Below are 22,743 nucleotides of genomic sequence, written 5' to 3' on the forward strand. Positions count from 1 at the left end.
TATTGTAAAAATATCAGTCTTGTACCCTTGTGTCTTGAACTTGTTTTGAAATTTCAGTTTATAAATGAAATACATAAACAGTAACAATGTTAAAGAGACTCCATGCTATTTTTATATTTTTAATTATAAATACTTCAAGTTTATTGTTACAAATATCACACTTTTTAACTTGGTCAAAAATGTACATTTTTAATTTAAATAGAATAACAGTTTTTCTAAGTAGAAAAAACACAAAATGTAAAAAAAAATGTTGAATGTTGCAAGGCATTACACAGTTATTTATTTATATATTTTATATATTTATGTTAACCTGTTCTTACAGGATATCTACAAGACCTTGGTGTTACAGGATATCATGTGACTAATTTTAAAATTATAATAATACAAAAATATACAATATTGACAATATTGTTAAAGGTATCACACTTTATTTAAAAAATATATATCACATTAAATATAAAAAGTTGACTGTTACAAGCTATGACACATTTTTTTTATTAGGAAAAATATACCGTATATATATATATATTACCAAAAAAAATAATAATAATGTATGCCCATGTGTCATGTGTCAGTCCTGGATGATCCACCTTCTTCTGTTAGCATGTTAGCTGGGATATGCTCTTCACAATTATGAACTGGATATGTGGTGAAGAGAAAGAAAAATATTCAAAACATTTTTAAAAATAAATGTTACAAAATACTCATCTATTTTAAAATTGGAAACAAATGAAAAATGTAAAAAAAATAATAATAATGCTGAATGTCACACTCTTTTAAAGAAAACAAATAAAAACTTGATATAGAGAAAAAAAAACTTTTTTAGTTCATTCATTTTTTTTAATCATTTTTTTTTCATAACATTCTTTTTCAGTGTGACCATATGTCTCCTACATGTCAGACAAATTACTCACTTAAAATGTTCTACTTGCGCTTGGCAAGCTACTAAAAGGGAAAAAGTCCTACAAAAATATAAAATACTAATTTCAGACCTTGTTGTCTCTCGTCTTTATTTTACTGAGAAATTACCCCGACATTAAACTGTATTCAATGCAAAGACTATTACATGTTGGACTTACCCAAACATTAAATGCACCATTTTCTTGTGTGAACCATAAGGCGTTAGCATATTTCTAATAGAACAAAGCATAAATGTTTAGGAAGGTCCCTCAGAGATCCAAGCCTTCCTCTTTTTCGGTGCCCCATCACTGATACGTCTCCTTACGCCCTCTTCGCTATTTGGTCTGACGAAGGTGAGCGCAAAACTGCCACATGGGGCAACTCCGCCTTGTTTTAGCCACAACCTTTGAGCTGCATCAGCCGAGTGTGAACTTCCAGAATGCCACGCTCTCCTCTTGGGAAAACTTATTAAACCAGGAGAAGTTACAGAATGTAAACTGGAGCTTCCTACTGATGACTTTTCGGCTTCATTTGTGTCACTAGACATGTGATCCTGTAAGTGTAGTGATTCAGATTCTGAGTGAGAGCTCCGTGTACGTGGTAAGATGTGGGCTGGTGGGTGGATCACAGAAGGAGTGAAAGGAAACATGACCGAAATTGATTTTTGTGGATTAGCATAGACCAGACCTGTCCTCCTGCGTCTTACTTCGATTTTAGTCCTCCCATCCGCCACCTGAGTCTTTGGATTTGCTGATTTTTGGAATATGTCCTCACATTTCTCCTTGTTACTGAGCTTACTTTTCTTTCTACTAGACAAAGCGTCTTCAAGTTCAATCTCCAGGCGGTTCAAATCCTCAGTTATCTGAGTGACCCGATCGAACCGAGAGAGCAAAGCATTGACACACGGCAGCAGGTGGTCCAGGAAGGGCTGGACGTCAAACCCTTGCTCAGAAAATGAAGAGTCCTCAGACAGGACAGAGAGGGACGACGACAAGGGGCGTGGGGATGAAAAGGAAGACGATGAGGACGGCGAGTGAGAAGATGGAAGGGGGGAAAAGTGAGCAGAAAAACGAGATTCCTGGGATACTCTGGAAGGAGGAACATCCATGCCTTCAAACTTCACCCTGTGCCTGAACTACAACAGAGAGCAAACAGCCAACATCAGTTAGTAAAATGAAACCATCCATCCATTTTCTATATTACATCCTCTATTTTCTATACTTACTTCCTTAGCCTTTGTGAGTCCAATCCACAGTTTGAGTCTTTTGATGAAGAACTCCACCATCTCGTAGTCTTGAGGTTCTGCTGTTGGACGATAAATGTCTGCTTTCTCAGCCCTTAAACAACAAAACACTGATGAAAGCAAAGTAAGAACAAATCTGGTAGGTACGAGAAAATTTAATAATAATAATAATAATAATAATAATAATAATAATAATCATAATAATAATAATCATAATCATAATCATCATCATAATCATAATCATAATCATAATAAACATTAAAATAACTAATGAAACTAGACTAAGTGCAATTTCTGGAGAAATTGTGTGGGAATGCTGAAAGCCCATTCCGAGATAAATTATTAAATTATAATCTCATGGTTATTGGACAATGCGCTTTACCAACTATGCCACCATGCAGTATCAAACGTGGGAGTTGTTAGGTGGCAAAAAAGTGTGGAGAATAAAAATCACAATAACGTATGTGGGAATGCTTCAGCACCAAAGATCTGTACAATACCTGTATGCACGAATAAGAACTGCCCCAAAGAGTTTAGCTACAAGCCAGAATCCTGCCCCCATCAGCACTAGTCCATACAGTGGGCCGAGGACAGGGTGGACCCTGCATAGTCTTTGGAGGCCAAGTCGGCCACGGAGAATGGACATCAATGACACAAAAACCTGATGCGTGGATAAAAAGCCTTCCATTGACCTTGAGAAGAGCTGAAATCAGAGAAGAGTCAAATCTACAGTTCTTTTTGGTAATCAATTCTTTTTTTTTCTTACCGTATTCCCGAGGTGAGTACAGAAGAAAAGCAGTAGCATTAAAAGGAAACTTAAGGTCCACAACTCCTTCCAAGCTCTGTTCAAGACTCTGATGATCACAACCCACCTCCGCACAAATCTTAAAGTTCCCAAAAGCTAGAAAACAAAATGATGAGAGTGTATAATATAGTGTATATAATATAACGTAAAACCACAGATGAGGCCAGTATGGAGGATATCCAGTTACCTTTAGGAATAGAAGTGTGAGTAAGACAGCCGCACATTGAGACGACTTCTTAGTCAATTGAGCAGGACCATGGAAGTTGATGAAGCTGTCAGGTTGTGATCTCAGCTAAATCATAGGTGAGGATCAGATGCACATTAAAGGACCAAACAGGTAATATGTGAAATGTGTGGAGTCGAGAAAAAAACAACAACAATTGTATGGTGCCAGTATGGTGCTATAAACACTAGGATTCATTATTCAAGCACTGTCTACAAGCAGTATTGAACTTTATTAGGGATGTTTGCTACCACTTTTTTTTTTTTTCAGACCGATACCAGTATGAGGTCACCAATACCAAGTAAAGATATAACCAGTGATTTTGATACATACAATTTCTAATAAAATTCGATTTAATGGATTTATTGTATTTAAAGCGTTTTGTTTTTGTTAAATAAAAGCAGTAAAAGAACCACAATTTTGTACCCATTAAAGTGGAAGTCAACACAAAAAAGAAGAATATGTTCTATGCTAATTAATACTGCATTTGTGGAACATGAACCAACCAGCAAAAACACATTTTCAACATCTGTGGGAGCGGCCATTTTGTCACTTGCTGTCAACCAATCACGGCTCATCGTGTGTGTCACATGCCCAAACTCAGAAAACAGGTGAGCCGTCACGTCATCGGACGTTACCTGAGCCCTGAGCAACTGTGATGTAATTTTCAGTCGACAGCAAGTGGCAAAATGGCCACCCTCTTTCTTTTTGCCGCTTAATTCATATTCCATAAATGCAATATCCATCAGAATGTTGTGTTTAGACTAATGAGGCTGCAAACAATATATTATTGTAAAGAAAATGTTCAGGGTTGACTTACTGTTTTGAGATTAGAACAATGTTTAATATTTTACTACAACTAAAAACAACGTGTAAAGAATTTGGACGTCTGTCAATAACATCTGCAATAGATGATAATTAAATCATATATTTTCAGTCAACACTTAGTAAATAATTAAGTGGTCCTCACTTTTTAAGGAAGAGACAGATGTAGTCGAGGGAGAAAAAGCAGAAGCTAAGCTCACCGTTAGCTTTTTCGGTAGCGTTACTGGTATGTTTGAAGTTACTGTATGTCTCAATTTTGCCCGTATATTTTGATTGTACATGTACCTGGGAAACACAGGAAGTAACCTGCGAGAGGAAACAGAGGTGAAGCCCGCTTGTCGCCAAAGACAATGCGGCCAACAGGAGCTGTAGCCAGTGTTTGCCTTGACACAGATACCGAACCCGCTCACGAGCCATCGACCACAATTCCCCAATCAATATAAGAAGAGCAGAAGTGAGAAGGAAAACCTGTCAAATGAAGACAGAATGTTTTGCTTTGTTTTGTTTAGATGAAGAATAACACCTAGGTTGTTTTTACCATTAGGACCAGATAGAGGTCTAAGCCTTGCGATGATGGGATGAGGAGCGGATAGATGGAGAGGGAGGAAGTGAATCTTTGCGTCCAATGTAGTTGGATGGACAGACAGACAAATAAACCAGACTCTCTGTGGTACTGTGTAAAATCCAAAGAGAGGGTTTTGAGCCTAAGGAGACATAAATAAATAAACAAATAAATAAATACATACATACATACATACATACATACATACATACATACATACATACATACATACATACATACATAAAAAGCAGAATTAGCATGAAATGCTAAACATTTTTTGGAAACTATACAGTAAATTACTGAAGAGCAGAGCTGCCAATGTGGAGTAAACATTTTGGGCTGGCGAGTATGTCCAAACATACTCGCAAATATGTTCGAACATACCTGCAAATATGTTCGAACGTATTGAAATATGTTCGAACGTATCGAAATGTGTTCAAACATACTTGCAAATATGTTTGAACGTATTGAAATATGTTTGAACATATCAATCAATCAAATCATTTTATTTCACTCTTTAAAATAAAAGAAATGAAAGGGGACAGAAAGAAGTAAAACTTGTTTTGTCTGCCCCTAATCAACACACAAAAAAAAAGAATCAACACAAAATCAATGACAGCAAGCGGTCAAGACGCTTTTGGTGTTACAATACCTCCAAACTCAATTCAACTGCATGTCCTTCTATGATATATATTTTTGCAGTAAATATACTTTTATACATTTTTTAAAAATACAAATAGATTGAGAAGATTTTGTTTTATAATCTAAATTGTTCCATAGACTGACACCTTGAGTTGAAATACATCGTTCTTTTTGTTTTGTTCTGTGTTTAGGTTTAGAGAAAATGTATATGCGAGTATGTTGGAACATATTTGCAAGTATGTTCGAACATATTTCAATACGTTGGAACATATTTGCGAATATGTTCGAAAGTATTTGCGACTATGTTTGAACGTATATGCGAGTATCTTGGAACATATTTGCGAGTATGTTCGAATATACTCGCCAGCTAAAAATGTTTACTCCACATTGGCATCTCGACGCTTCCGTATTAAATCGACTTACTGTTTAATGCAAAAGGCTCCCATATGAAGGTCAGTCAGGACTCGTTGTGTCGCCACGCTGCTATTTCCCAGAGTGACCTGCGCCCGGCCCAGTGCGTGCGCGTACATGAGCCGCGGCAACCCCACAAGGTGGAGTAGGCGTTTTTGGTGCAGGTATGTCACCAATGTGCTGTTCATCCACTGCTCGGCATCTAAGCAGCTGTAAACGACACAAATGATGCCAGCCACACCATTCCTGATATTTGTGCCTTCAAAATTGGTCTATAATGTGTTGTGCTCACTTTCTGATAGATGTTAGGTTTGGGACACCCATTGGAGCGGAGTGAAGTTGGCGTTTAATAGCGAAGTGCAGCAGCCTACCCTGGCTTCTTTCCATACTGTCCTGGTAGTTCACCATTAGCACTAGCAACAGAAATAGCAGCTGGAACACACAATGCTTCAAAAGAGATGAAGAAGACAATTAATACAAACATGAATTGCAAAGACAGAAACTTTTTCTTTGATTGTTTTCTCACCCTCATGAGCGACCTCAGTGCTCGCACTTTCCGAGCCTCTTCTTTAGCCTGCAGCAGTCCGTAGCCGCAAGGGGGTCGAACCTTCCCACCGTGTTCTCCAAACGCTCTCACCACTGCGGTTTCCTGGGCTAGTTGGTCCTCCACCTCCGGATCCACAGGTCGCCAAACGACAGCGTAGACCAAAGCCAGAATGCAAACCTAAGAGAGGTAGAATATCCGCTGAAGTTTTCAAAAGCATGACCAGCCTAGAGTTGATGACGCTGACCTTGAGAGGTTCCAGCAAGAGAGCGGAGGTGAGGAAGGCAGACAGCGCAGATATGAGCCACATGAGGACAACTTTTCTGGAGAAGAGGCTGCCGTAGATTCCGACAAGAGCGAGGCACACTCCGATCAGCACTGCCACTAGGGGGTAGATCACACGCAACACCCAGGGAGGAAACAGACGGCTTGGACGACCCCGGGCGATGCCTAAAGTGGGGAAAATATATGCCGATTTTTAACATTTTACCAATTTGCATCCAGACTGCCGGAAATTACTGAAAAGAACAAAGCATAAGAGTAGGAGAAGATCACTTTCAGCATTCAACTTTTCACAATTTTTTACCAATTTAAAACATCTAAGTACCATTTTGCATGATGTCTAAACGAATACCTTTTTGTCCCCCTTTTACTGGTCATTTCAAATAATTGTATCATTACAATGACATCTACTAAATTGCCACTCAAAGTCAGAGCAAGGACCCTACTGATTTTAATTGATAATGCTGGGGAAGACCATTTTTGTTGAGTTAGGTTGTGAGAGCTGTTTTTAACTAATTTTTGGGTGTGGAATCCAAAGCCTGCGATTGGCTGGCAACCAGTCCAGGGTGTCCCCCGCCTACTGTCCATAGCCAGCTGAGATAGGCGCCAGCACCCCCCGCAATCCTTGTGAGGAATGAGCGGTCAAGAAAATGGATGGATGGATGGATAGATGGATGGAATCCAAAGCTGATCGGAGTTTCTTCATCTCGTCGTTTTTGAGCTATAGAATCCCCATTTTATTTATTTATTTATTTATTTATTTATTTATTTATTTATTTAGAAAGAAAGAAAGAAAGAAAGAAAGAAAGAAAGAAAGAAAGAAAGAAAGAAAGAAAGAAAGAAAGAAAGAAAGAAAGTGTTTGCATGTTAGTGCTGTGAAAATTAAAGCGTTAACTCTGGAGATTAAAAGTGTAAATAAAATAAATAACAGAGCCACACTTGGTGGAGTCACTGGCGATAAGATTAACAAATTCATTCTTGGTGAAAAGTACAATTGTCAATTATAATTTTTCAGAGTGGGGATGGATGGGAAGAATCTGATTATGCTCCACTGTAAATGTCAAACTTGGAACCAACTTTACTGATGCCTAACCACCGGTAGATTACATCATTGCGCCATTTTATACAAATTAAACACAGTTTCAGAGTCCATGGGAGAAAGGGCTTTATCTTGGCAAACCTACATTTTTCTACTTTCAATTATAAAAGAACGGGACAGGGCAAAAAGTATTCTATTTTATTCTGTCATTTGGTAGATTCGGCTTATATATAACTATTGAACGTAATATCGCGTGGGTATTGAAAATTTTAAAATTTTCTAAAATGGCTGGTAGTGAAAGAGTTTTGATAAACATGGACTATATGTAGTTTAACTATTCCATTCAAGGATCAGAAGGGTCTTTGATGGTAAATATATTTTCTATTTGACGATTTTACACAACCAGTCCAGGGTGTCCCCCGCCGACTGCCCAGAGCCAGCTGAGATAGGCGCCAGCACCCCCCGCGACCCTTGTGAGGAATAAGCGGTCAAGAAAATGGATGGATGGATGGATGATTTTACATTAATTCCAAAATTTTACTCAAATAAATAAACTATTGCAAGCTTTAAAGAAAAAAGTATAAACAAATATGATTAATCGCAATTAATTACGGAAAACCTTGCAATTAATTAGTTAAAACATTTTAATCATTTGACAACACTAATGTATGTAAAAATACTGAGATGGAATAGTTATAAGCGTTGAAAACAAAAACAAACACAAAAAAAAAGTGTAAAAGGAAATAGAACAAGATTAAGAAAAAAGCCAGCACTAATCCTCTTATTTTTTTACTATGCAAGTTTTTGTTTGCAGATAGTACTGACCTCAATCGTGATTGCACAAACATTTTGCCTCGTAAGCTACAAATGCAATTGTATTATCAGCTATTCTTACTACAGTCTTACTACAACTAATCAATGGAATTTTGTGGAGAAAAGAACATGACGTGTTAGAAAAAAATGACTGCCATTTTGGAATCAGCATGTCAATTTAAAAATCTAACTCAACAGACCCCCAAACACCCCCCCCCCCCTCCAAATTGTACCAATGCGTGTGGTGGAGGAGCATCGTGTCGAGTCAGGAGAAGGACTTGGCAGGAAGGTACTAGCCACCGAGTCCACAGATGATACAGATGGACATCTGTAGAGTTTTGTCTCGCATTGGGTCGGACCCGGATGCGTCTCAAACTTGAGGAACTCCTGCCCATGGAGGTATTTATCATCAGCGTGATCCGACCAACTGTCACACGAAGTGCTCTGACTGAGAGAAGGCGAGAATAATAAGACATCATCAAAATAATTTTGTCGTAAGCAGTGAGATGTTGACCTTACGTGTTTGAGAATGATGAGGTCGTTGTAGGCGAGTCCCGACCGCTGTCTGAGTTGTTTTTGGTGAAATGAAAAGCGTCCTCTGTTCCTTCTTCTATTGACGTCAGAAGATTCTCCTCTGAAAGCCGTGCATAAAATATAGCTAAACCCTTTTGTGCACTACTGGGACAAATATTTCTTACCTGACAAGGTCAAAAAGGTTTTCATATTGTGAGCTTGCAGTGACTTGGAAGTCGAGTAATAATCCATAGTGTCGTTTTGGAGGGGATGGAGAAGGGCATCAGGTGGATCAGAGGAGGAGCATTGGGTCAGGCGCAGCTGCATGCGAGCTTTTTTCCTCCTTAGTTGGCGTGCTGTGCACAAAGCAAGCACATCCTCCTCTTCCGACTCTTTGAGCAGGCTGTCGCACGAAGCCCAGGAAGGCGCATGTGTCTCTTCCTGACGCATGTCAGAGGGCTGGGGCACCAAACCAGAAGCAGCCCAGAAGTCCAGGATGCTGGAGTCAAAAGCTTTGCTCTCGAAAAGCTAACACAAAATCATCCAAGAATATGGGATTATTAATAAAACTCGAGCAGTAGGAAAAGTGTGTTTGTGTATTCTCACGGATGAGGGACTATCTTGGAGTCGACTGGATGGTCCGGACAAAGATAAAAAAGATGGTCCTGATAGGTTTGATTGGCCGAGGTGGACATCCATCTCCACAGAATAACAAACTGGTGAAGAAGGAACTGACACGTCCATCATTACCTGTGTAACAAACATGCAGTAACAACATTGTGACCTTTATCCACCGATTCCATCCCTTTTTTTTGAGTGCTTGTCTTTGGTAGGGTGAGCTGACTTCGGGCCAATCAAACATACCATATTACACGGTAACAATTAATAGTAGAAAAACATATGTTATAGTTCTGATAAAAAGCTTTTCAACAAAAGAATCACACTCTGTTTTTTAGGTTGGCAAATTTGAAACTGTTGCTACCAACTTTTGAATGCTGTTTCGATTTTACGTGCACATTCTGAATTTGGCATCACAGTGACCTAGTTGTTAGCATGTTCAGAGGTTCTTCACTAATCTCAGCTCAGGCTTTCTTATATAGAATTTACATATATTTCTCACCTATCCTCCTGACTACCAGCAATTCAAATTTGTCTTCTGTAGTGGACATTTTTAAACCTGAATATCTCCCACCCAGTGCATATGATTGAATTAACTCATTTGGAGCTCTATAGAGGATGTTCAGAGCTTTCCAATGATACCAAACGTGTAGGGGTGGGGCTCTGCTACCCTTGATTGCATCATAAAACAAAATGGCTTCTCTTAGTGCAAGCACTTTTTAGGGAAGTATATAACACTTTTTATTGAACAAATTTAGGCTTTAAATGTTGTTAGCATGTTTTCTATAAGACTCTTAAGACACATTAAAGTATTGCTTGAATTATTTTAACTGTATTTGAGCCAAGCATTTAAGTTTTAGAAAATGTCCTCTGTAGAGGACACCATAGCTTAAAAATAAAAAGTTTTTTTTTTTTTCCCAAAAAAAATTGTTTTGCAGTATTCCAGTTACTTCACAATGATTGGGGAATATCAAAATTAACATGATTGGACTTTTTTTTTTTTCCCTGGTAGTCAGGAGGATATGTATGTTAGGTTAAATGAAGACTCTAAATTGTTCTTAGGTGTGAATGTGAGGACACTAAATTGTTCTTAGGTGTGAATGTAAGTTTGAATGATTTTTGGCCAGTCACTCTAAAAGCTTGTGTCAAAAATAACCCAATTTGGGTTAAAAAAAAAAAAAAAAAAAAAAAAAAAAAAAAAAAAAAGGTACTGATCACAATTTACCTACCTAACCTAGCACCCCAACCAGCACCACACACACACACACAAAAAAAGCAAAAAAAAAAGGATTGCCACCCCCCACCCTACCCCACCCTCCAAAAAATAAGAAAAAAAAACCTGGGTTAGTTTGAAAAACAAAACAAAACAAGAACAAAAAAAATAATAATAAAAAATCTACAATTAACTAAAAATTGAGCAATTTGAGTCACACCAAACAACCCTAATTGGTCTTAAAACGGACCAAAAATGTTGTGGGTTATTCATTTGACGTAAATTTTTGGGGCAAAAAGTTGTGTCACATGAATAACCCACAGCTCCTCCCATCTTGCCCCCACCACCCCCACAAAAAAATAGGTTGGGTAAATCAAGCCAAAAGATGGGGTGAGTTCTGATTTGTTCATTTGACCCAAATTTAAATAAATAACTCAAAAAGTTGGCTGATCCATTTTTGACCTGATTTGGATTATTTCTGGATTATTGGATTATTTCTTCATCCAAAAAAACAATACAATCCCCCCCCAAAAAAGGGTTGTTTTTTTGGTTGGTCATTTGACTCAACTTTTTGGTTTTGTTTTCATAAATAATCCAAAAATGTTGGGTTACTTTATTTAACCCAACATTTTAGGATAAATAACCCCAAAATTTCTGACCTAACTTTTTGGCTTATTTGTCGCTTTAAGTTAATTTATCAACAAATAAAACGAATTACAGTCGCATAAGAAGATTTTAACAACACCACGTTACCTGACTGTGTGCTTTTCTGAACAAAAAGCAGATCAAAGACTGAAGAGGAAACAGCAGAACTGCAACAACCATTCCCACAGCAACAGTCTCCATACTGACCAGCAGTTTGGCAGACACTGGCACACTTGCGAAAACACATCAAATGCTAATTGTTTTAATGTTGTTATCGCATCTATTAAAACACCTTGATGTTGACTGGGTTCTTACCTGTGTCCCTGGGCGCCCACGGCCCCATACCACAAAGCACCCAATGCCAGGTAGAGATGCAGCATGAGAGCACTACAGGTAACTCTCTGAGCTCGTGTAAATGCACTGTGGATGGGGCGTTCCCATAGCGACAGCCACAGGTGGCGCTCTGCAATTCCAAAAATCAACTGGGATGAGAGGATTCGTTGAAATTGGAAAAGCTCTTCAGGACCTATATGAAGAATGAGTTCAATATTTCTTAGTTGACTTGCATTTTTTTTTTTTTTTAAACTAAGGGAGAGTTAAGTAATCTTACATAAGGCAAGGATTTCTTTCTCCACAGTACCATTCTTTGGATTTTCCACAGAGAGCCAGTCATCAACAAGGAAGAAGAACATGTGGTCTGTCATAGGGTCCCAGACCACCACATGCTGAACATACCAGGACGGGTCCAAACCTACATAGAATTTAAGAAGAAGAAGAAGAAAAAAAAGGACCTTAACTGTCCAGAATTGCTTTTCCACTGCATTTCTAATCTCACCACATACCTGTATTGTCATGCCAGATCCGAATTTTCCAAACTTCCCCCAAGCTGACGTCTGTTTCTAAGTGAAACTGGTCCAGGCTCCCACGTTGAAAGGCTCCATCCCTTTGCAGATGCCGAGAGCCGCTCTTGTTTACACCATACAGACTGATGCCAACATGCGCTGTGGTCCCTGATGGGATCAGGTTCTGCGTTAGAATTTGCCGAGCAGAATTCCGATCCATTTTTGCTGACCTGCTCCATGCCTCCAACCGGTCTTGACCAACACTCTGTAGTGGTACAGTCCTGCGCGACCACAATGGGGCACTTGGCTCAGTCTCAGGCTGTCCAGGTGGTCCAGTTTATGGGCAACGAGTCCCACTAGCAAGTGAACCAGGATCAGAACAGCACATACGATCCCCACCACCACATTAAGACTGGGACCACCTGCCTGGATAGAACAATTCAAAAGAGTTCCCTTTACTCAATCGCTTACTCTTGGTGTGCGCTGAATTAGACAACATACAGGCGGCAGGAGCACAACGGCCCCAGGATGAAGAAACAAACTGGCCCCGAACATGGTGAGGTGGTGCGTCAGGCAGTGCACCGTTTGGAGTGTGGTGCCCTCCAGTGGCTTCATACCCTCACTACGCCAAGTCCTCTGCTTGAGGTTGTAGTACTGGCACAGAGAGCTGAACACACATAATGACACGGCAAAAGGACCACCCTCCACCTCGGATGACGTCAGGCTGACAGACAGAGTCTTCGCTGTCTGATTCAAACTGTGATGGAGAAAATTTAAGTAAGGTAAAACATTAGAGCTGGGTTAAAAAAAAATCGTATAATTGATATCAACATCTCTTTTGCCCATAGATTCATAAGAAAAATATTATTTTAAAGACCTTTTTGTTTTAATCTTAACATTTTCTTGAAATTTACTGTTCACTAGAATTTAAATGTATTTTCTTACAATCTGAATTATGAAAATATATTCATCTCCTCCTTGCCAATGTCAATGTTTGCGTACCAAGTGATTTTATCACATGACTTTCAGTAACTCATTCGCTCTCACCCATTTTCACTGAAGCAACCCCGTTCGCTCCCGGCTGTTTTACTGGATTTTAACTGATTTTTGAGTTAATAAACTAAATTGTTTAACTTAATTAATTTTTATTATGTCCTTGGCATTTAAGAAGAATTGGTGTTCCATAATAAATCAATATTGAATTGAAGTGAATAAAAATAAACAAAAAAAATCAAAATTGAACCCAACTGAACTCTTGTGAATCAAAATCAAATTAATTGACGAAATTACAATTGATACCCAGCCCTAAGTATACTCACAGCGGAGAAAGAAATATAGTTTTCTCTGTGAAGGTGTTCAGAGCCGTAAGATTGAACGGCCACTCTTTTGTGAAGGAATCCTGTGATCCACTTGTCAATTCAACCTTAACATGGCCCACCGTCTCTGAAGTAACTCCTAAAGAAGCATATTTAACACATCATAACGTATTAGAAAATGTAACCACAATTTACATTCATTAGAATAATATGAAATAGTTATGTTACATGGTTTGCTAAATTATGCTCTTTTTAGCTAGCTTCAGTGCTTGTTAAAAAATGCTAAAAAATAAAATTAAAATCACCTGGTAACAGGCTGAAGTTGAAGGAAATGTATAAACCAGTATTTTCATCCTGGCCAACCACAGATTTTATTGTAAAGTTCAGACGTCCCTCAAGTGGAAGCGTAAAAGTTGGACACGAAGCATTAGCATGTCCATCCACTGTCCCATCCTCACTTGTGTCACTCATCTCCACAGGAAGATTCCTATGCAGGGTGACTCGAATGGCCTGGTCAGGCTCAAGATCTTTAATAGGCACGGGCTCACCTTGAGGGGTGGTGATCTCCATGGCAACCAGAGAGGTGGAGATTGGAGGGTCGGCTGCAGCCAGCAAAGAGTGAGACTCATCCACCCCTAAAACCACCTGCACCAGCTCTGAGCGCTCACTCTTTAGGTGAGTAGTGAGTGAGGTTGGGATTTGAAACGGACATGGTGGCGTTGAGTACTGGGAAGGGATCGTGGGCGGTTGCTTTAACTGCTTAGAGCAGAGAAGGTCGGTGGGGTCGCCATAGAAACCGGCCATACTGATATAAGGTGTGACGAACGAAAGTGGCACCTCGCCAGGATGGGGTGACTGCATCAGGGAGCGCATTAAGGCCCCTGCCTGGCTAATTGCTGACAAGGTGATGGCCGATGCGGCCTGCAGAGTTGTGGAGGAGTTGTGTTGAGAAATTGAGGCAATTGCTGATAATGAGGTACAAGCCAGAGAGTTACCTGTAGACAAAAACATGCTAGTTAGGCTAAATAGTAAATGTGAGTGTATTTATGTGGCATGTGAGTATTATGTGATTTTTTTTAACCAGAAGAAAGAACAGGACAGTCATGTGTAGTATAAAATTATGTACTTCTTTTACACCATTTAGTGGTGACAAGGAACTATGATTTAGTGAGTTGAGGAATTCCATGTAGTGCCTCCAAGTTGTGGCAATTATAAACCCTTTTTTTGTAATCATAATTGTGAAATAGATGTTCATATTTTCTATTATTATCCAATTAAACCATTTGATTCAAGTAAGACATTCATAAGTAGGGATGTAATGATACACATTAAAAACAGCAAATTTGTTTAAAAAATAGCTAGGTTGTATTCCATTTGTGCTGTTCTACCACCCTCTGGTGGTTAGTCTATTAGTACAGTATAATTTTAATTAGTAATCTTTTGGCCACTGTGGCAGTCATCACTCCCATAAATCAGTCATGCCAGCAAATATTTTTCAACATCTCCATCCAAAAATATTATTTTTAACCCGGTTCAACCAAACACAGCATTGTAAACGACATCAACAATTTCTGCCGCTAAGCCAATGGGAGCACATGACAAAGACATGTGACATACATGACATGGACAGGCTTATTTCTTTGTCACGGCTGTTGTTGTACAGATTTATACAAAATGATTTATTTATTTATCAATATGTTTATTTATTTATTTATTTTACTTATAGTTTCATAAGAGTTTATCCAGTATTTAGAGGTTTTTTTTTTTTTTTTAATCGACAACCTCCCCACAATATCATAATAATTATTGTATTATGAGGTTTGGATATTGCTACATCCCTACTCATACATAAATGTAACTTTTATAATTTACATTTAAATGCATGTATGCTTAAATAACAACATAACATGTTCATTATTGTGTCGCTATATGTTTGTATACAAGATGTGCAGCGAATTTGTAAAAAAAAAAAAAAATTCCAACATCAGATGAACTCAAGGAATATTTTAGAAAATTTACAAGAAATGTAAATTTTCTGGCCTTTGCAACCCTACCTAAGATACTAAGGATGTTCTTCCCTGTGTCCAATGCTGAAACTCCACCACCAGGTTGTTGGTGTTCCTCCATAACATGAATCATCTTCTGAACTGCTTCAAGAACCTTTGCCTGACACTCAACACACATTATTAAGTCAGCAGGAACAGCCTGGAGAATAAAGAGAGTGGTTACATACTCTGGTGTAGTACTGTACAGTAGCTGGTGAATGATTTTTGAACGAATGATGGAATGGAATGGAATGGAATGGAATGAGCAGTGCATTCTTACAGTGGATTGGACTAAAGCTGAGCTGATTTGATCAACATCCATCATGGAGGAAATGGGGAGGGAGACCAAAGCTTTGGTAACATTTTCTCTTATCTCCCTTTTCATTGTGAGCTCTCTGGTACTTGGTTCAGACGCCATCTGTGGCATGCAAATAATATGGCATTATTATACCAGACCAGTTCAGTTAGACAAAGCAGGGTTTTTTTAAACTACCCTGGAAGTATTTGCACCAAAAAGTGGACATGCTTTTAAGGTGTGATAACTAAGTAATTTATTAATATTTTTTTACTTTCAACCCCTCAAAATGCTTAGTGGCATCAGATCTATCCTTACATATATAGGTTTGTTTGTTTGTTTGTTTGTTTGTTTGTTTGTTTGTTTGTTTGCTTACTGTTTAACTGATTGATTGATTATACTTGAATCTAAACACTTGAAGTACGGTTTTAGAATTTATGGCACATGGCCACTAAAAAGAGCTACATGCTCCGCCCATCCATGACTGAAATCTATCTGGTCTTGGATATTACCTGATTGAGCTGACTCGTGAGAGAAATAGAATATGGGATGATTTGCTGGGGGTTGCCATGTTGGACTAAAGCCCACATTTCTTTCTGGCTCTTTGTTTGAAGCCACTCACTGGCATTTAGATGATTCTCAACACTCAGAGTTCTGAAAGAAAAGGTCAATTTAAAATACAAAGAACGTGAATTCAACACATTAACATGAGGATTACCTGTTTAGAGCGATGACACTTGAACCAAGATTGTTTTCTATGAGCAAAGTGACTGTGATAAGTGAATTGTTTTGTCCTTGCACAGGACTCCCCACTGGAAGCAGGCTTACAAAAGTTGATTGAGTGCCCCTTGGGAAAGAAATAATAATCCTTTGCATTATGTACAGGCAATATACATTTTGACAATATGGGATAGATGCGAGAATGAATGAATGAATGAATGAATGAATGAATGAATGAATGAATGAATGAATGAATGAATCTTTTGTCACTGTAAGCAATGAAATTGACTTAACAGATACAACCCGTCCAAAGAACATGAAAGACAATGACCAACAGAGGGAGACATACTCGCTTTTTTGGCGCCCCAAGAGCTTAGATAAGAAGGGAAGACGCTAGGGAAAGAAAGAAAGAAAGAAAGAAAGAAAGAAAGAAAGAAAGAAAGAAAGAAAGAAAGAAAGAAAGAAAGAAAGAAAGAAAGAAAGAAAGAAAGAAAGAAAGAAAGAAAGAAAGAAAGAAAGAAAGAAAGAAAGAAAGAAAGAAAAGTCTCAAGCCATGCCTTCAAAGGGGAGCATAGTTGGAGCCTGGAACAAACTGATAAGTGACATGTGAAATGGATGGAAAATATTCTGTTAATGCTATGGTTCCATTTACTTGTACAGCGTGAGAACAGGGCACATTATGGGATGGCACGGTGCAACCTGAAAGGTGTAGATGAGCTCAGAGGATGTGCTTGCTTCATCACTCCATCCTGCCATATAAAGAACATACATGTAATGAAAACGTATTCAAAACTGCAGGCTTGACAATTTTGTGTTTTGTAGTGCAGGATTACCCGAGCAGTTGAAGGTGACTACAGTCCCCAACGGATGAATGTGTGACTCTGGGTTCAATTCACAAATACCTCCTTTAGGGGGCTTGTTGGGTACAACTATCTGACTTGCACTGCCCCACCTCCCACTGCCAGGCACAGTCACATTGAGAGTGAAGTTATACATGTACCCGGAAAACACAACATCCGAACGCAACATTAATTTAGACGAATGTCTTCCTGTAGAGGTGGTGGCCTTGTCGAGGTCAAATGTCGCGCCTGACTCATCCTCGGCGCTCCAACTGTACTGTGATGACAGTGACAAACCATGGCGTATTTAATTGGTTGGAAATCACATTAGCACATTATCAACTAATGAACTCATACCTGAGCTTGGTCATCACACTCACTACAATGTCCAGACAGGATGATGGGGGTGTGGCCTGGACAGGATACACACTCCACAAACACAGGAAGTTGTGGTGCTTCACACACAGTTACCTAAACAGACGGTAAGTCCTGCTAGAGTTCAATTTTGAAAGAAGAATGCATATGAAGATAATATGACATCTAAATGAAGAAATAGGGTTGAAAATGGGTTTTGCATATTAGGGTGTGCAACTCGTTAAGCATTGATTAAAATGTTTGTGAAATGATGTTATAGATAGTATTCATTGACGTCGACTTTCCAGCGGACTCCACTGTGTTCTTATTATGTTTACACCAAATGTTCGTTTGTTATTGATGAATGTCATCCTCAGCTTCCTCTAACGTTACTTGTGTAGGGAAGATGCGGAAAGTTTAGCTCAACATTCCTTGCAGTGGTACACATTGCAAGGCTTGATTAGTGGAACCGATTAGATAACAAACATTTGCCGATGTTACTGCCCAGACCGGACTACATGGCAACATCATGTATGCTCTGAGGTAGGCTGGCTCGATCTCAAAACACGGACAGTCTTGCATCTTCTGTACGTTCTGCTTTTATTAGTTGCTATGTGCATTTATGTGAATTTGAGGGGAAGAATCTTGGCTTATTTTGAAAGTAAGCTAGCTAGCTACTAGCGCTATCATGTTACAACAAAAACAACAACATTGTTGACTCATCACTTATTTTTATACACTTTAACAACAATTTTAACTTCTGGGCTGCTGGGAAAGGAAACTAGAGACCTTAATAAGGAGGATATTTGGAGAAATCTCAAAATCGAACATCTTGACCACCAAATCTATTTTAGCCAGAGCTAGCGGCTCACATATATCACGATCGCATTATGGTAAAAAGCATTTTTACCATCTTACAATGACACTTACCTTAATGGTAAGAACACACTTTGATAGGCTTTGTCGGTTGGAAATCCTTTTGATTTATCTTTGTATTTCTTTCCGAGTCTTCGGACACTACTATGTCCGTTCCGTAAACGGCACACAATGTGCGGCACATGACGTCATGTGAATACTATCTATAGTCAATACTCACTGTCTGTAGGAAGGATCCTGGTGTCCTTCCCGCTTTATTTATGATTAGGGTGAAAGTATAGATGGTGTCTGGGTGTAACTGCTTGCTGGGTATTGCCACAATACTTGTATTGCTCTCAATGGGAATCGTGGAATTCTGTGACTTCAAACACAGGTAGGTAAATTATTAAGGAAACTCAATCTATGTTCCCACTTTAAAATGATAGAAACTATGCGAGCACACACCTCTATCGTGAAGCTCCACTGATACTGCAGTGCAACCTCTCCTTCTTGGTCTGCATCAGGATCTTGAGACCAACTTCCATCCAGAACGAGATCACGGTAGCTTGACCACAGTCTACGTGAACCTCCCTTGATGATAGCCACCAACGGGGAGCAGACCACAGTGACTTTGGTTTTTCGTTGCACTAGCAGAGGAGTTCCTTGGAGTGAAACGGTGAATAAAAGGCAATACTCTCCCACATTGAGGGAATGCTTTGGGAGCCGGAGAAAGGGTGATGTCGTACCATTGAGAAAGATTCTGTTCCCTTTGAGGTACATATTCTCATTAGTACATTCAGGCACTCTGAACATCTCCCACTGGTATGTTGTCTTGTAGGCAGAGCAGTTAACATCCACACTTGCTTCAAAGAAATTGACTCTGGATCTGAAAATAGTTGGCTGGTTCTGGATAAGTGAGGCTTGAGGGTTGGAACACTCTAATTCCGTCACATCTACACGCAGTAGTCCAGACATGTGGCTGACACTGTTGGAGACGTTGACCATAACAATGTATACGCCAGCCTTGCCAAACATATGATTAACTGAATTGAGATGCGTGGGCCATTCCTTGATGGAGTTTCCAAATTTCCACACGTATTTCAGGTTGGTCCCTCCAGAAATTTTAGCAGAAAATACTACAACATGTCCAGAAAATACTGGTTGTGAATGACAAATGATTTGGACTTCCTTAACAGGCCATTCAACTGTTAGAGTCTTGTTGAGCATCTTGAAGCACACACCATTGCTTGCCAGCACTGTCAACGACAATGAACCATTCATGTGCGGCGTATAGACGACTTCTTTCCCTTTGAGGCACAAAGTTTCAGTATCTTCCAAGTGAAATATCCAGGTATAGTTGATTGAAAACTCATTTTGATCATCCACCTCAAAACGAACCTCCTTCAGAGCCTCTATGGCATGATGAGCAGGGGTTAAGAGTCGCACAGGTTTTACATTCTCCATGATTTGAACTTGGGTTGACATCTGTGCACTGCTCACCAGATTCCAAGCTGTCAGTTTGACAACATGTGTACCTGCTGGAAGGTTTGATGTGGTGAACAACCCCTCCACCACGTCCTGCCGATGAATCCAGTCTTTAGTTTCAAACATTAAAACAAAGCTTGCATTGCTTCCTTTCTTGATAGTTGGCATGAAAGTAACTTCCTCTTCAGTACAGAGAGTATCCTTTGTAATGTTTAGAGTGAGACCTTCAATTCGATCCTGGACAATCACATTGTGTGTAACTTCCTGCCAGTTAATTGCATTGGAGACATTCATAGACACTCTGTAAATGCCTTCATGGAGAAAAGTGTAGGTAAAGGTGTGACTGGTTTCACAAAGAAGAGTGGTTATGGCATCGCTAACTTTCCAGTCCCAGTGCGGATCAGTACCTTTGTGGACAACCCCTTGGAATGACACAGTACTATTTGTGCTTATCTGAAACGGAAACATCTTACCGTCAATTCTAAAGTTCGCCTCTTCTATTTCTTTTTGGACTGTAAAGATTTTAGTGTCCTTACATTGACTGATAGCGTTTTGAACAAGAACTTTAACAAAGCAATCTCCTGAGCTTGTGAACTTGTGAAAAAGGAAAGGGACATCTGTCTCAAGGACTGGAAGACCAGCATCCACGTACCAAAAGTACTTGAGGTGAGAACCAGTAAGGACTGATACAGAAATGTTTACAAACTTCCCCACTGCCACGATATCTGTCCGTGTTGTTATGTGTGCATTCGTCACACGTTCCACAGCCACAACAGAAGCAACACTGGTGGTATTACCCACCTTGTTAGAGGCATTTAATTGAATTGTAAACCTACCAGGAGTTTCAACTACAAACTGGAAACGTTCTCCATCAGCTGTCATTTTATTTTGTGTAGCAAGCCACTTGTATGTGACATTTGATCCTTTTGTGACTGAAGCGACAAACACCAGATCCTCATGTGTTGGCACATAAGTCATATTTGTCAATTGAGGACAATCAATGTCAAGACCCTCTATTCTCTCATAGACTTCAACAAAAATCACAGCCTCCCTTCTGCTCACCAGATTCTGGGCTATACATCTTACTTGATACTGTCCTGCTTTAGGAAAAACAAATGTAAAGTTTGGAGTTCCCTGTCGTATTGGAACCAAACCATCCACTGTCCAGTAGTAGGTGGTGCTACTTTTATCACTGCTAACCGCTGTGATAAAAGTTTCTTCTCCGACCGCACTGTATGGCTGATTGGTTTGGAGGCTAAAGTCCAAAATGGGATGCAAAACATTCACCTTCAAGGTTGCAGATTCTCGACTTACTGCGTTAAATGCAGTGGCGGTGACTGTGAATTCACCCGTTGCGGTAAATACATGCGACACATTTTGTTTCTGCTCTGCTGGGGAACCATCTCCAAAATCCCAAAACACAGACACGTTGCTGCCAGCACAGCTAGCAACCCAAAATAATACTGATGTATTGACAGTCACAGTCTGACTTCCGAGCACCAAAGAGAAATTGCTGACAGGTTTTTGGACGGTGATGCTCGCATTGGCTATTTTGCTGCTCACTTTGTTACTTGCTGTTACAAATACTTCTTGAAGACCTTCATCTGTGAAGGTAAAACATCGCTGACTATGTTCTGTCTCAGCAGCTTCACTTGAAGAGCTGCTGAACCACTTAAATTGGCAACTAGTTATCTGTTCTGGATTAAATAACACCCTGAAACATACTTCATTTCCTGCGGCTGCCACATTTTGAGATGACTGCACTGACATTTCAGTTATTGCAGTTTGAACGCAGACAGTGCTATTGTATGACACAGTGCTAATAGCGCTTTTCACAGTTAGGCTAACGTTGAAATTCCCTGGGCGGGAAAATGTATGCAGAGCTGTGGCTCGCCCTGGCACCTGCACAGTCACAGGGGTTCCCTCACCAAACAGCCAATGGAACACCAGCTTGGATACATTTCCATTCACCGAAGCAGAAAACTCCACGTTTCTACCAGTCATGACACACTCAGTCGGTGTCACTCCTATAAAAGCTAACCTATAGACAACCACGCTGATGAACTGGTGAGCATGACTAACAGAATTAGAGACATTTACCCCCACTGTGTAGTTCCCTTCAAACTTATAGATTTGTGAAACAGAGCCATCTGTCAGGTTTCCCTGTTTGGATCCATCGCCAAAGTCAAAGTCCCAAATAAGCCTCGAACCAGTTGCGACATTAGCTCTGCAATCGGTAATAGAGCCCAACTCACTGGGTCCGTTGCAACTGACACTTAATCCAGTTATTCTCTCCATAACTTCCACCATGAGCCAGGTGCTAATTACAGAAAGAGTGTTGTTGGCACATAATGTGACGTTGTAATCTCCCACAGATGTAAAGGTGTGCCCGACTTTTTTGTCAGTCCGTTGGACAGGTTTGGATTTGTCACGAAAATTCCAAGTGTACATGACATTGCTGGCGGCAGGATCGGTGAAAGCTTCCAGGAAATTAGTTTCATTAACAATGGCCGCCAAAGTGGTGGCGTTAAAGAAGAGGCGATTTAACAGGCGTTGGACACTTATCTTAATAGACTTGTATACTTTTTCAAATTGGTTAGAAACTTCTACTTGAAGATTGTAGTCACCTGCAATAATGAAAACCAATTCAATCTCAATTAGCTTGATTAATTATAAATGGCAGTCATAGTATTGCTCACAGACAAAGGAGAACA

At 39.5% G+C, this 22,743-nt stretch overlaps 1 protein-coding gene across 8 annotated transcripts in view; it reads right to left on the reverse strand.

Moving 5' to 3' along the window:
- Window positions 1-472: 472 nt before the first annotated feature.
- The window catches only part of pkd1b (polycystic kidney disease 1b), a 32,499-nt gene continuing 10,228 nt past the window's right edge, over window positions 473-22,743 (reverse strand). For 5 of the 8 annotated variants that reach the window (XM_077502387.1, XM_077502391.1, XM_077502385.1 and 2 more), the window contains 32 exons: window positions 19,010-22,656; window positions 18,786-18,926; window positions 17,693-17,806; window positions 17,330-17,612; window positions 17,149-17,245; window positions 16,495-16,623; window positions 16,289-16,430; window positions 15,762-15,899; window positions 15,491-15,641; window positions 13,742-14,431; window positions 13,440-13,575; window positions 12,622-12,877; window positions 12,351-12,546; window positions 12,121-12,288; window positions 11,889-12,029; window positions 11,594-11,804; window positions 11,387-11,510; window positions 9,409-9,552; window positions 8,988-9,330; window positions 8,809-8,947; window positions 8,523-8,737; window positions 6,403-6,605; window positions 6,138-6,335; window positions 5,904-6,058; window positions 5,624-5,821; window positions 4,535-4,700; window positions 4,282-4,464; window positions 3,136-3,240; window positions 2,910-3,044; window positions 2,644-2,846; window positions 2,126-2,237; window positions 473-2,035 (listed from right to left, as the gene is read on the reverse strand). In XM_077502387.1, coding sequence (XP_077358513.1) covers window positions 1,157-2,035; window positions 2,126-2,237; window positions 2,644-2,846; window positions 2,910-3,044; window positions 3,136-3,240; window positions 4,282-4,464; window positions 4,535-4,700; window positions 5,624-5,821; window positions 5,904-6,058; window positions 6,138-6,335; window positions 6,403-6,605; window positions 8,523-8,737; window positions 8,809-8,947; window positions 8,988-9,330; window positions 9,409-9,552; window positions 11,387-11,510; window positions 11,594-11,804; window positions 11,889-12,029; window positions 12,121-12,288; window positions 12,351-12,546; window positions 12,622-12,877; window positions 13,440-13,575; window positions 13,742-14,431; window positions 15,491-15,641; window positions 15,762-15,899; window positions 16,289-16,430; window positions 16,495-16,623; window positions 17,149-17,245; window positions 17,330-17,612; window positions 17,693-17,806; window positions 18,786-18,926; window positions 19,010-22,656 — 10,142 coding nt within the window. In that variant the 3' untranslated portion in view covers window positions 473-1,156. Of the gene's footprint in view, window positions 2,036-2,125; window positions 2,238-2,643; window positions 2,847-2,909; window positions 3,045-3,135; window positions 3,241-4,281; window positions 4,465-4,534; window positions 4,701-5,623; window positions 5,822-5,903; window positions 6,059-6,137; window positions 6,336-6,402; window positions 6,606-8,522; window positions 8,738-8,808; window positions 8,948-8,987; window positions 9,331-9,408; window positions 9,553-11,386; window positions 11,511-11,593; window positions 11,805-11,888; window positions 12,030-12,120; window positions 12,289-12,350; window positions 12,547-12,621; window positions 12,878-13,439; window positions 13,576-13,741; window positions 14,432-15,490; window positions 15,642-15,761; window positions 15,900-16,288; window positions 16,431-16,494; window positions 16,624-17,148; window positions 17,246-17,329; window positions 17,613-17,692; window positions 17,807-18,785; window positions 18,927-19,009; window positions 22,657-22,743 lie in introns of those variants that run through there. The other 3 variants (XM_077502388.1, XM_077502389.1, XM_077502393.1) reach the window with 3 other exon arrangements.

The sequence above is a fragment of the Festucalex cinctus genome, chromosome 17, assembly GCF_051991245.1.
Source record: "Festucalex cinctus isolate MCC-2025b chromosome 17, RoL_Fcin_1.0, whole genome shotgun sequence".
Taxonomy (NCBI): domain Eukaryota; kingdom Metazoa; phylum Chordata; class Actinopteri; order Syngnathiformes; family Syngnathidae; genus Festucalex; species Festucalex cinctus.